This window comes from Carettochelys insculpta, chromosome 31 (genome assembly GCF_033958435.1).
Source record: "Carettochelys insculpta isolate YL-2023 chromosome 31, ASM3395843v1, whole genome shotgun sequence".
NCBI lineage: Eukaryota > Metazoa > Chordata > Testudines > Carettochelyidae > Carettochelys > Carettochelys insculpta.
In genome coordinates, this window is record NC_134167.1 from 13984935 (window position 1) to 13997072 (window position 12138).

Here is a 12138-nt window from a genome sequence, read left to right on the forward strand (position 1 = left end):
AGCCCCCTACCCCCAGCCTTCCCCTGCCTCAGCCCCTCCCCACCACAGCCCCCTACCCCCAGCCTTCCCCTGCCTCAGCCCCTCCCCCACCACAGCCCCCTCCCCCCAGCCTTCCCCTGCCCCAGGTCCTCCCCCCCACAGCCCCCTCCCCCCAGCCTCCCCCCTGCCCTGCCCTGCCCCTCCCCCACCACAGCCCCCCTTCCCCATAGCTCTTGCCCCTCACTCTATTCAGCCCCCCTGCTGGCACCGCTCCTGCCGAGGCAATAGCCTCACCTCCCTTTCCCTGCCCTCTCCTCCTTAGGGGCACAGCGAAGGGCAGTGACTGGCCCCAACCCAGCAAACATCTGCAGCGCGTCTAGACAGAGCCCAGCCGACCCAGGGCAGCTCAGCTCAGCTCATCTCCCGGCAGCCCCTTGGGGCTATCAGCAGTGGCATCCTGTCCCCTCGCAGAGCGGGGGGCCTGAGACCAGGCGCAGGGACGCAGCTGGTCCTGCTTGCAGTCCGCAGAGCCGGGCATTCGGCCACTCGAGCCCCAGGTGGGCAGTGCCAGGTAAAGAGAGGGGCTTTCGAGCCTCCAGCCATTCCTGATGGGGGAAGACGGCTCCATGCGCTGCCATTCCTCCCCCTGCGGGCTGGAGCCCTGTTGCCGCAAGCTCTGTCCCCGCAGCTCCCATTGGTGGGAATCACAGCCAATGGGAGCGGAGGGGGCGGGGTCCGCAGGCAAGCAAGCCTCTCAGAGCCACCTGTTCCCCCACCTCCACCAAAGGAGCGCTCCCTCAGGTGAGTGCCCCACACCCCAACCCCTGGCCTTGAGCTCTGTCTTGCACCCTAATTACTGCAGCCCCTGCGCCCCCTCCTGCACTCTAAACCAGTGGTATCCAAACAAAATGTCCCCCAGGCAGGCGGCCCCCCAACCCGGTGCCCCTCCCTGGCACCGGTGCCCCAAGCTGTGCCGTGCAAGCTGCCCCACCCTGAGCCGAGCTGAGCTGTGCCTAGCCACCAAGTGGTGGGGCGTGAACATGAAGGGACAGAAGGCGCTCCACGTGTGTGGCTCTGAGCCCCTTTGCCACACCACGGTGTCCAGTTTGCCACAGGTGGCAAACAGACAGTGCGTTGGACACCTCGGCTCTAAATTCTGTGGCCCCAGCCTGGAGCCCCCTCCAACAGCCCCAATACCTCATCCCCAGCACTCCAACTCTGCCGCAGCCTCTCCCGGCTCCCACACGTTGCAGCCCTCACCAAGAGGCCCTACAAGATCTAATAGCCCCCAGAGGAGTTATTCCGACCCCGTCGATGGGCCCTGAAACAAAACAGCTGGCTTGCCAGCAGCCTCTGGCCTCGCCGGGGGAAGTCATGCAGGCGGCAGGGACCCCTCGCTGCACACAGTCCATGAGAGGTGTTACCTCTGGCCAGAAGTTGTCTAATTCCTTCATAGGCCCGGTGAGCAGTGATTTAGGCTTTGTCTACACTACAACATAAGGTCGGTTTTGAGGCACTTAGTTCTATTTTACAGTGTGACCGTCTTCACTGCAAATACCAGTAGGTCGATTTTAAGGGGCGCCACCGTCGACTTCCTCACCCCGCCCTCCCAGGCAGCGGAACGTCAAGTTCGACTTTAAAAGGTCGAATGAATGCTAGTGGGGAAACAGCTTTCCTTTCAATGGATTTTATTGGACTCCAGAAGTATCCCACAATGCCCCACAGGTGTCTGTTCTGGGCGCTTTCATCTCCATGGCTCTCCAGGTGCGCAGGAAGTAGGTAACAGGAAGCCCAGGAGTTTGAATTCATTTTCTTTCTGGCCAGTGTGAACAGCAGAGCTCAGGAGTGATCACATCAAGCCATCGTGAGTTCTCAGGGTCCTACTTCTGATCGGAGTTGTCAGGGTTGCAAAAGAGCCCCAGGGTGTGCCCATCAGGAGATCCGGGATCTCATTTCTGTGTGGGGTGACGACTCTGTGCTGAGCAGACTGTGAACCAGCAAGAGGAATGCTGACATTTATGGGAAGGTTTTCCAGGGCACGATGGAGAAAAGGTACCCCAGGGATGCTAAACATGCCGGGTCAAAATCAAGGCGCTCAGGCAGGTGTATCAGAATATGAAGGAAGCCCACGGGTGATCTGGGACAGCTCCCAAAACGTGCCAATTTTACAAACAGCTCAGTGCAATTCTTGGGAGGGCCCCAACCACCCGCCCCAAGGGTCCTCAAGAGACTGTGCTCAGCTCTCCGGTGAGAGCCGAAAGGGTAGGAGGAGGTGGACTCCACCAGTCACCAGATACCCAGCCAGGAGCTCTGCCTCCCCCTGGAGCCTGTCCCCTCATCGGCACCTGATGCTCAGGAGTCCAGCAGGGCTCGAGGGGGCTCTTCTGGGGAGTGTGGTTTCTAAACTGGTATGAGCGGGTTGCGGGTTAGGTGAGGTGGATCTATGCCCCTTGGAACAGCTCGTTAATAATTCTGGGGATGGAGCACAAGACGAGCGTGTTTTTCTTTTTCACTCCCTGTCATTCGTAGAAGGCTGACGTCTCTTTTGGCAATCCAGAAGCAGCACTGGCAGTTTCATGAACATTTGTCCCCTTAGCGTTATCGCACTGGTCCCTGGCCATTTACATTTTCCAGGACTGCCCTGCCACAGCACATGGCTGGCCGTCTCTCTGTCTCCCCCTTCCGTGTAGGTGGGAGATTCTCCTGGCCCTCTACCCTCCCGCCACGCTGCTGGGGGGCTGCCCACCCACCCACAACCACATGGCTGTGACGATTTATTTTATGAAGAGCCACTGAGAAAGGTTTTTTTCCTGGGCTTTACATTTTACAGAGTTTTGTTTCAAACCCCCCCGCACCGCACCCTTAGCCGCCAGAATCTTACCATGTCCGCAATGAAATGGTCTGGAGAACGAGTAGCTTCTGTTCTGCAGGGTTGATTCACTGTCATCCTTAAGAAGCCAAAAGTGGCCTTGAAAGAACAAAGTTACAGTGATCGTTAAAAAGAGATCCATTCGTGGTTTGGGTCAGTGGGTTGTGTCACGTTCAAAAATTGTATCTACATTTTGACCTTGACTGTCTCCAACAAGCAGCGTGGGTGCGGAAGACGAGGCGGCTGTGATGTGTCACAGGGAAAGGTCCAAACACCACCTCCTCCTGCAGCAGGCACAGAGGGAGCGAGCCCAAGCCGCTGCTGACAGTTGGACCCAGCAACGGTGGTGAAGCATGCTCCAGTACAGGAACAAGGACTCAGCAGAGCTCCTGATGGCTGTCGAGGAGCAAACCGACATCCCGTGGTCCATGCTGCAACTGCAGAGGGACACCCACCACAAGACTCACAGTTATGCGGCCTCCTCACCCTGTTGCCCAAACTCCCCTCAGTGTCACCTGACCCTCCCTCGCTGGGGGCCCCAAACGTGGGTGGGGGGAAGGCAAGGATGGTCTCATGGTCCACCCCCAGGATCTCTCCACTCTGCAAAAGATTCACGTTCCACCGCACGTGGATTCTTTTTCTTACCCCTTAGCTCCCACCCCCTAAATAAAAAGAATGTTGTGAGAAGCACTGTGTCGCTATTCGTTCCCATGGGGCGGGGTGCAGCTGGAGGTGCTTTCATAAAGATCGAGCACACATCATTGCGGAGGGTGGGGGCGGTATCACAATTGTTAAATGCAGCAGATTCAGGTGGCTGTGTGCTCATTCATAAAGCTAGCTTTCAAAGCCTCCCTGCTTACCGTTGCTACTGTACGTAGATTTGTGACGTTACTGGATTTTTAAATTGAATATGGAAGCCCTTTATGCTACCATTTGTCATGGGCTTCAGGGGTCCCCAAGCACTGTCCCCCATCTGCAGCCAGGAGTGACTTTCTCTCAGCAGGTAGAACAGGGCGTTTATTAGTCGACAGAGACACAGCTCAGTGCAGAGGTGTCAGGACGGCTGGCAGAGACAGTCATTCCAACCCATCCTGGGGAGAGGAGCCCGAGGGGGGCCCCTCTGGGGTGTAGCTTCCCCCTAGCACAGTCTGGCTGCCTTCCAACTCCCCCACCCCAGCTTCCAGCTGCTACCTCTGATTCAGAACCCAGCTGGGTTCCTCCTCCCTCTGCGTTCAGGGACAGAGGTGTTACCTGCCAGCTTAGCTTACAGCCCCAGGGGGGTTATCTCAAGCTGTTGTGAGCTGCTCAGCCTTTCACACACAGAGCCAGCCTGAGACTCTCTCTCTCTCTCTCTCTCTCTCACACACACACACACCATTGTATATAGCGGCACCAAATTGTGTGCTAGGTGGGCCAAGTGATGTATCTAATGAAAGCTGGTAAAGCCCTGAATGTCTATGCCACTCTCATATCTGCTCCATCTTCATAGGCAACGTTATAGATATTGGCTATATAGGTGTATTAGAAATGTTTTAGTGCTGAGTTTCACAATAGGCAGTGGGATCACCTCCCCCAGCCAGGATGATGGACTAAACAAAGGCTCAGATGTCGAATAGACATCTCAGGAACTGGGGACTGTCACCTGAAATGCAGCCAATGGCAAAAATCCCACAGCGGCCCACATGGTCAGGTGACCTGGGCTGAGCAATGGAACTGAAATCAGACACCCAGATCCATTGTAAATGGACTGGAATGTGCGAGCATAACCAGAAACCAATGGCAGTTTGCTACAGAGGCTCACCTGGGTCAGGTGACTCTGATCCTCCAAAGCCGGATGGGAAGAAAAAAAGGACTTTTCCCCTCCCCATGGAAAACTACCAGTTGGCCTTGGGAGTGACCATCCAGATTCTTGAATCCAGAGTTCCAACGTTCCAGCATGCCTGTGTTCCAGTCTTCAGTTCTCCAATCTCCATGAACTAAGCTAGTATAAACTGGCATCACACCCCTGATGGGGTGTGTTTTGACAGACTTTCAAGAAATATGCATATAACATCGCTGGCCTGCATCGATAAATTTAATTGATGCATTTAATGTATCTCTTTAATCACTTTCTCTCTCACCCTGTTCTCTCTTTGTTCATAAACCTTTAGAATTTAGATTCTAAAGGATTGGCCCAGTGTGATGTTTTCGATAAGATCCAAGTATATATTGACCTGGGTCTGTGGCTGGACTCTTTGGGCCTCAGGAAGAATCTGTGCAGAATTGGTGAAATCGGTTTAATAACCTCTCACCTGAGTAGGGGACTGTTGAACTGGGCATTTTGAGATAGCTGGGAAATCTGTGGGTTTGCTGGTGTGGTTTCTGGCTAGCCAGTGGGGCTGGCAGAAGTACTTTTGTGGCTGGTTTGATTTGTCTTAGTGAGAAGGAAATCAGGCTGCAAGTGGCCCAGATTTAAGAAATTTTATCCTGGACTGATTTCCTTAGCTGTGCCCAGAAACCCCGTCATATTACAGGATCGCTGAATCCCCTTGTATCTGGTTGTGCATAAAACGCTTCCCAGAGCATCTGCCTCTGCCACCCAGACTGGCATGACTTTTTCCCCCCTTTGATTTGCCAGTGTTATGGAGAATACAGCATGCTGAAACCACAGGTGGGGCGGGACGTTGGCTTTGCAAAGGTACAAATGGGTCAAAAGGCACCTGAATTTGGCTTTTAAACAACCAAAGGCACATTCCACCTTCATTGTTCACTTGCTCAGCCTGTAGCTGAAGTGCTGCTTGCTGTGGTCCAGGGTGCCTATGTATGGCTTCATAAGACCAGGGAGCAGCAGGTAAGCCGGTTCGCCCAGTATCTCTATGGGCATCTCCACGTTGCCAATCTTGATTTTGTGGAAGAAAAGTCCCATCCCGGAGCTTTCCATACAGACCTGAATTTCTAAAGATGCACATGTCATGAACCTTTCCCGACCATCCCACGTAGAGGTCGGTGAAATGACCTTTGTGGTCTACCAGCGCCTGCAACACCGCGGAGAAGTACCCCTTGTGGTGTATGTACTCTGAGGCCAGGTGGTCCAGGGCCAGGACGGGGATGTGCGTTCCAGCTATTGCCCCACCCCAGTTAGGGAACTCCATGGCAGCAAAACCGTCCACTATGTCCTGCACATTCCCCAGAGTCACAGTCTTTTGCAGCAGACAGGCCCTGATGGCCTTGGCTACCTGGATCACCGTGGCCCGCACTGGAGCTCTGCCCACCCTGAATTGATTTCCCACTCTCGGGTGTTGCAAACTTCCACAGAGCAATTGCTGCTCGTTTGTGACCTGTCAAAGCAAGTCTCATTCCGGCAGCACTTCAGGACAGGGGACAGCCAGTCACCAAGTTCCCCGAAAGCTTTCGTCACATGCAGAAGGTCCATAGCCACTGCTGGTCATCCCAGACCTCCAAACCCATGCAGTCCCACCAGCGTGTGGTGGTCTCACATCTCCAGAACTGGCCCATCACTCCATGCAATGCATCCAGCTGTCCTCCGCTTCTTCAGTATCATCTGAATCATCCATCTCCACCTCATCTGCCCACTGGCTTTGTCTTACGAAATACCGCACAACGCTTCGGGAGATGGACATCACAAACCGCTCAGCGGCTCTAAGCTGTTCAGGATCCATGCTAGCAACTGGCAGTGGTGCGAGCCGGAGGCAGGCTTTGGGAAGATGGCCTGGAAAATGGTATGCAGTTCCTTGGGCTGTTCGATTTCCAAATCAGGGCGGGGCGGGGGGGAATGGGATGATGACATCAGACACCCTGCAGGAACACGCCAGCCACTGAGCTAAAGGCAGGAGGTAGAGCTCACCCCTGGAGCTTGCCTATGGGGCCCAAACTAGCAAGCAGCCTCTAAGCAGCCCCTATCATCTCAAGCCCTTGCTGTGTTGCAAGTCACCGCAGGCCTGACGTTCACAGCTTCTGAATTGCTCTGAGCATAGGAGACATGGACGCTGGTACCAGAGGGCAGGGTAAGTCCCTGTAACCCAGGCCCTGCCCCACCTGTGTTTCCCCTCCCTCCTCCTCTACCCTGAAGTTCGTGATGGCTCAGCTCCGCCCAGGAGCCTGGAGTACTGGCCCACTAGCAGCTGGATGGAGGGAAGGCTGAGGTGGTGCAGGGGCCAGCCCAGGGTTGCGGGGTTGCTGAGGTGGAACAGGGGCTCAGGGCTCCAGCAGGATAACCTTCCCAAAGGGGGCTCACCCACCACCACAGAGCCTAGAGTCAGGCTGCCACATGTACACCCAGAGCCAAACTAGGGGCAGCAGCCAAGAGGGAGTTTTCCAGATCACAGGAGTGCCCAGAAACCGGAGGTAGGGCCCTAACTAGCTATGCAGATCACAGCCTCCAAGCCGCTTCCAGGGAAAGCTCCCAGGAACGCCAGGACTCCCTCCTGCACGCCTCAGATCTCTGTGCCGTTGTCTGCCGTCTTGCTGGGCCGGGTACAAAACGTGCCAAGGCAAATGACAGATTTGGAAGGGAGACACATTCTGCCGGAGCAGCTGACGGAAGCAGCTGTCCAGGGATGGTTTGATTGTGCTGCAGAGAAATCCTGACGCATGCAGGCAGCACACGCTTTACCAGTAGCTCGCCGACACCACAGTCCTGCTGGGCCTCTTCCCTGCTCCTCCGGGCTAACTACGGGGATCACCCTTGAGCCTCTCACCTGGACCATTCATTTGCAATTCAGCTGCTCACCGGGACCAGGCAGAATCTTTCCGACTTATGTGGCTCAGGAGAGGATCTCAGCGCTTTCCAGAGGCTGCATGGTGCTACGACCCCTGGGTCTCGAAAGACGGGCATTGAGTTGCCAGCTTTCCAATGCCATCAGATATCGCCCCAGCCATGCCGAGTGTGCGCAGAGGAGATGGGCACCCTCCTCCAGGGAGCTGTGCTGGGTGCAACAGGCATGGTGCTGTCAGAGCGTAGCCCGTAGTGCCCTGCTGTAGAGCAATGTGTATTCGAGGATGTGTTCCCTGTGCATTGTGGGATGATGCGTGGTGGGAGGCGGACCTGCCTGGACCTGCCACTGAGCCAGGCCGCTCCTCCGGCCACCCCACCGCCCTGGGCTGCCTTCAGCACTGCAAGCAGGAAGAATTTGGTTGCGGAGCCTGCCTGCCATGCCACCGAGCGGGTGATTTGTCAGCAGCTGCTTGGAAGGAGGCGATGCCTGCACCGTGGAGTGCAAGGGTTGAGGCCATGGAAGAAAAGCTGCAGGAGCAGCATGCGAACGTGATGTCCTGTAGCCGGGGACAAGGAGGTTGCCATTGACACTTGGAAACAGGCCACCCCCCAAACTCTACTGCCCAGAGCCAACTGGTTTGGCTTGGGAAAAACAACCACTGAGGCTGGAGTCAGGCAGCATGTGAGGATTTCGTCTGATTTCAAACAACCACTTGAATTTGCCAAGTTTGTGTTATAGTCACATCCTGTTCCCCAAAGTGCTTGCAGCCTCCCTGCCGATGTTATAAGCACCCACTCTACTTCACTGTGGAGGGCCAGGGTGAGCAAACTGGGGGTTGTAAGGGAAGCGCAGCAGGATTTATAATTGGAGATACACATCTCCTACAACTGGAATGGACCTTAGGAGGTCATCTAGTCCAGCCCGCTGCCCTCTTAGCAGGGCCAAGCACCACACCTGACATCTATTTGCCCCAATCCCTAAATGGCCTCCTCAAGGATTGAGCTCACAACCCTGGGTTTAGCAGACCCATGCTCAAACCACTGAGCTACCCACCCCCCGATATTGGCTGTTATGTGTCAGGCTCATCCGGCTCATTCAAATGCCAAAAGCTGTTACTGTTTTTATGCGCTTGTAGTCACATTCCAAGGCCGATTCATCACGTTTTTCCATTCCGCACACTGATTTCCTTCCATGCGCCGAAAGGGTTTTTGAACATACGGGTGTGAACATAACCAAAATTCCCATCCGTTCAGCCTGGCTCGTTGCAGGGACGAAAAGCAGGACCTGGCGTGAAACATTTGCTCATCCCGGTCTCGGTAATTAACAAAACCATTGACTAATACCCAGGGAGGAATGCCTCAGTCGGACCCCTCTAGTGAGGCCTGTCCAGTGGATAAGAACTCCTTGAGTACGGCATCTCAGCCAGTTGTGTATCTGTCTCCTAGTAACGTCCTTCCTAGCTGAGCTGCAGGGTGGGAGGGATGTGTGTAGTCGGCCATGTGACAGGACGGTGGTGCTCTTGTGGAATGGGTTGCCAGCAGCAGAAAAAAAACATCCCAAAGGCTATCCTGGAATCGGAACGGTGCTCGGACGTCCAATCTGCTCCCTTCGATATTAATCGCTCTGGCCATGCGCGTGGGCTCTCTTAGGACAGCAGTGCAGACCCTGCAGTGAGCCGACACTGCAGACCTCCGAGAGCTCCCAAGAGCCACAAATCCAGCGAGGTACGAAGGCGCTGGAGCCAGGTTTATCGTTATTGACGTCTGGTCTCCAGCTCCCTCATGAGTCTCCAATATGACTCACCAGTTTACACTGGTACATGCACACGCCGTGACAACGGACGAGACTCAGTTGACGGCAAGGGGGCTCCGTCATCCCCTAGGTGGCGCGACACAGCCCGTTACACACACTTTTATACACAGGTATAAACAGCTTACATATCCAGGTACAACCCCCTCATTGTGATACATTGACACCCCTTAGTGTAACGAGATCTACCCATTAACTTGGGGGATAATGGCAGTACCATCAAAACAACACTATCCATCCTGCTGTCTTTACGACCTGTTCCTGAACGTGGGTCGGAACGTACCTGGTGCCAAGCTGCTATCTATGGGGAGGGGATGGGGCGTGCGTGGTACCAAGCAGGAGGTGTTTATGTGTATCACTAAGTGCCTGGCTCTGGGTGTTTTCAGGTCCTGTGACTTATCAGCTCTGTCTCTTGCTGCATTCCTGTGGGCAGAATCTACCTAGCCCAGGTTTTGCTTTAACCTACTGTTGTTCAGGCTTGAGGCCTTTAGCTTTGCTGTAGGTTAAAGCATTGACTGTGATCCTTGGCCTTTAGCCTTACACCAAGCCTCTCATTACTACACCAGGGCTGGAAGGGACCTCAGGAGGTCACCGACTCCAAGCCCCTGCTTAAAGCAGAACCAATGCCAGCTGCATCATTCCAGCCAGGGCCTGGTCAAGCCTGGCCTTAAAAACCTCGAGGGATGGAGATTCCACCACCTCTCTAGGCAACGCATCCCAGTGCTTCACCACCCACCTGGGGAAAGAGTTTGTCCTAATATCCAACCGACACCTCCCCCCTGTAACTTCAGCCCATTGCTCCTTGTTCTGCCATGTCAACACTGAGAACAGCCTCTCTCCATCCTCTTTGGAACCTCCTTAAGGCTGCTATCAAATCCCCCCTCACTCTTCTCTTCTGCAGACTAAATAAGCCTAGTTCCCTCAGCCTCTTCTCCTAGGTCATGTGCTCCAGCTCCTTCCTCATTTTTGTCCCCCTCTGCTGGATTCTCTCCATTGCTTTTGTCCACATCCGTTTTGTAATCGGGGATCCAGAGCTGGATGCAACACTCCAGATGTGGCCTCTCCAGCATCAAAGGGGAATAATCACGTCCCTAGATCTGCTGGAAATGCTTCTCCCAACGCACCCCAATATGCCGTTAGCCTTCTGGCTACAAGACCACACTGCTGGCTCATATCCAGCCTCTCATCCGCTGTAATTCCCAGCTCCTTTTCTGCTGCACGGCTACTTAGCCAGTTGGTCCCCGGTCTTTAACAGTGCTTGGGATTCTTCAGTCCCAGGTGCAGGACTCTGCACTTCTCCTTGTTGAACTGCATCACATTACTTGGCCCAAACCTCCAATTTACCTAGGTCACTCTGGACCCATCCCTACCCTCCGACGTATCTACCTGTCCCCCTAGCTTAGTGTCATCTGTAAACTCGGTGAGAGTGCAATCCATCCCCTCATCCAGCTCATTGAGAAAGATGTTCAACAAAACCAGCCCCAGGACCGACCCTTAGAGTATTCGATACAGGCCGCCAATCTGATCGCCAGGTATTTTCAGAGACAAAGACCAAACGCTCTACGCTTACATCAGCCAACGCCGTCGGCACCCTGAGATGCATTAGATCCGGCCCCATGGATCTGTGTCTGGCCAGCATTTTTAAATAACCCTCACCCCGTTCTTTCCCCACGGAGGTCTGTCCACCTCCTTCCCATACTGCACTTCAGCTGTTCCTACATCATCTGTCAGCAGGTTACCTCCCTCATCTAGTAACGGCCCCACACCCTCCCCAGTCACCCTCCTATTGTTAACATACCCGTAGAAACCCTTCTTGTTTCCTTTCAGATACTTTGCTAGATGTCCCTCCAACTGTGCTTTGGCCATCATGATTACACCCCTGTACGCTTCAGCAATAGATTTACACTCTTCCCTAGTTGTCTGTCCCAGTTTCCACTTCTTGTAAGCTTCCCTTGTGTGGTCAAGTGCCCCAAAGATTTCATGGTTAAGCCCAGCTGGCCACTTACCATATTTGCTTTTCCTACTGCACTTGGGGGCGGTTTGTTCCTGGGCCTTCCATAAACCTTCTTTAAGACGCGGCCAGCTCTCGGGGGCTCCGTTGCCCCTCATGTTAGCAACCCAGGGGCGCCTGCCCGCCAGTTTCCTGAGGGAGTCGAAGTCAGCTCTTCTGAAATCCAGAGTCTATTCTGGTGCTGTCCTTTCATCCTGCGGTCAGGGTCACAGGTCAGGATCACCACTACCCAGGTTGCCACCTCCATCTATGTCCCCCACCAATTCCTCCCTGTTTGTAGGTCAAGCTGTGCACGGCCCCTGCTCGGTTCCTTCAGCACCTGGTCCAGGAAGTTATCCCCAATGTTCTCTGAACACTTCCTGGATGGTCCGTTGCTGCTGTACTGATCTCCCAGCAGATGTCCGGGTGAGTGAAGTCCCCCAGGAGAACCAGATCCTGGGATCCGGAAGAGTCTGTTAGTTGTCTGACGAAAGCCGCGTCTACCTCAGCCTCCCGCCCTGGCGGCTAGAGCAGACCCCACCACGGCATCGCCTCATTGCTCTCGCCTCTGAACTTAACCCAGACTCTCACCTGGCTGGTCTCCCGTTTCACACTGCAGGTCTGAGCAGCCACTCTGCTCCCTTCCGTCCAGAGCTGCTCCCCCACCTGAACTGTTTATACCCGTCACAGAGCGTGGGGTTCCCCAGCCCTGCCCCCCAGCTGCAGGCAGAGGGAGAACAGGTTTATCAGGTGACAGGAGTCAGAGCCCCAGGCAA

At 54.7% G+C, this 12138-nt stretch overlaps 1 protein-coding gene and 1 long non-coding RNA gene across 4 annotated transcripts in view; one reads left to right on the plus strand and one right to left on the minus strand.

Annotated features, from left to right (window-relative positions):
• Positions 1–195: 195 nt before the first annotated feature.
• Positions 196–3205, plus strand: LOC142004386 (uncharacterized). Of its 3 annotated transcripts, none has more exons than XR_012642991.1 (3): positions 196–550; positions 1514–2031; positions 3069–3205. It is a non-coding gene; the product is annotated as an uncharacterized LOC142004386 (long non-coding RNA). The 3 variants fall into 3 exon arrangements; XR_012642990.1 differs by having other exon boundaries at positions 3066–3200; XR_012642989.1 differs by having other exon boundaries at positions 1514–1683; positions 3066–3197.
• The window catches only part of LOC142004378 (E3 ubiquitin-protein ligase MARCHF5-like), a 31768-nt gene continuing 22781 nt past the window's right edge, over positions 3152–12138 (minus strand). The window contains exon 6 of the mRNA XM_074982000.1: positions 3152–3285. Within this exon, the coding sequence (XP_074838101.1) occupies positions 3226–3285 (60 nt within the window). The 3' untranslated portion in view covers positions 3152–3225. The remainder of the gene's footprint in view (positions 3286–12138) is intronic.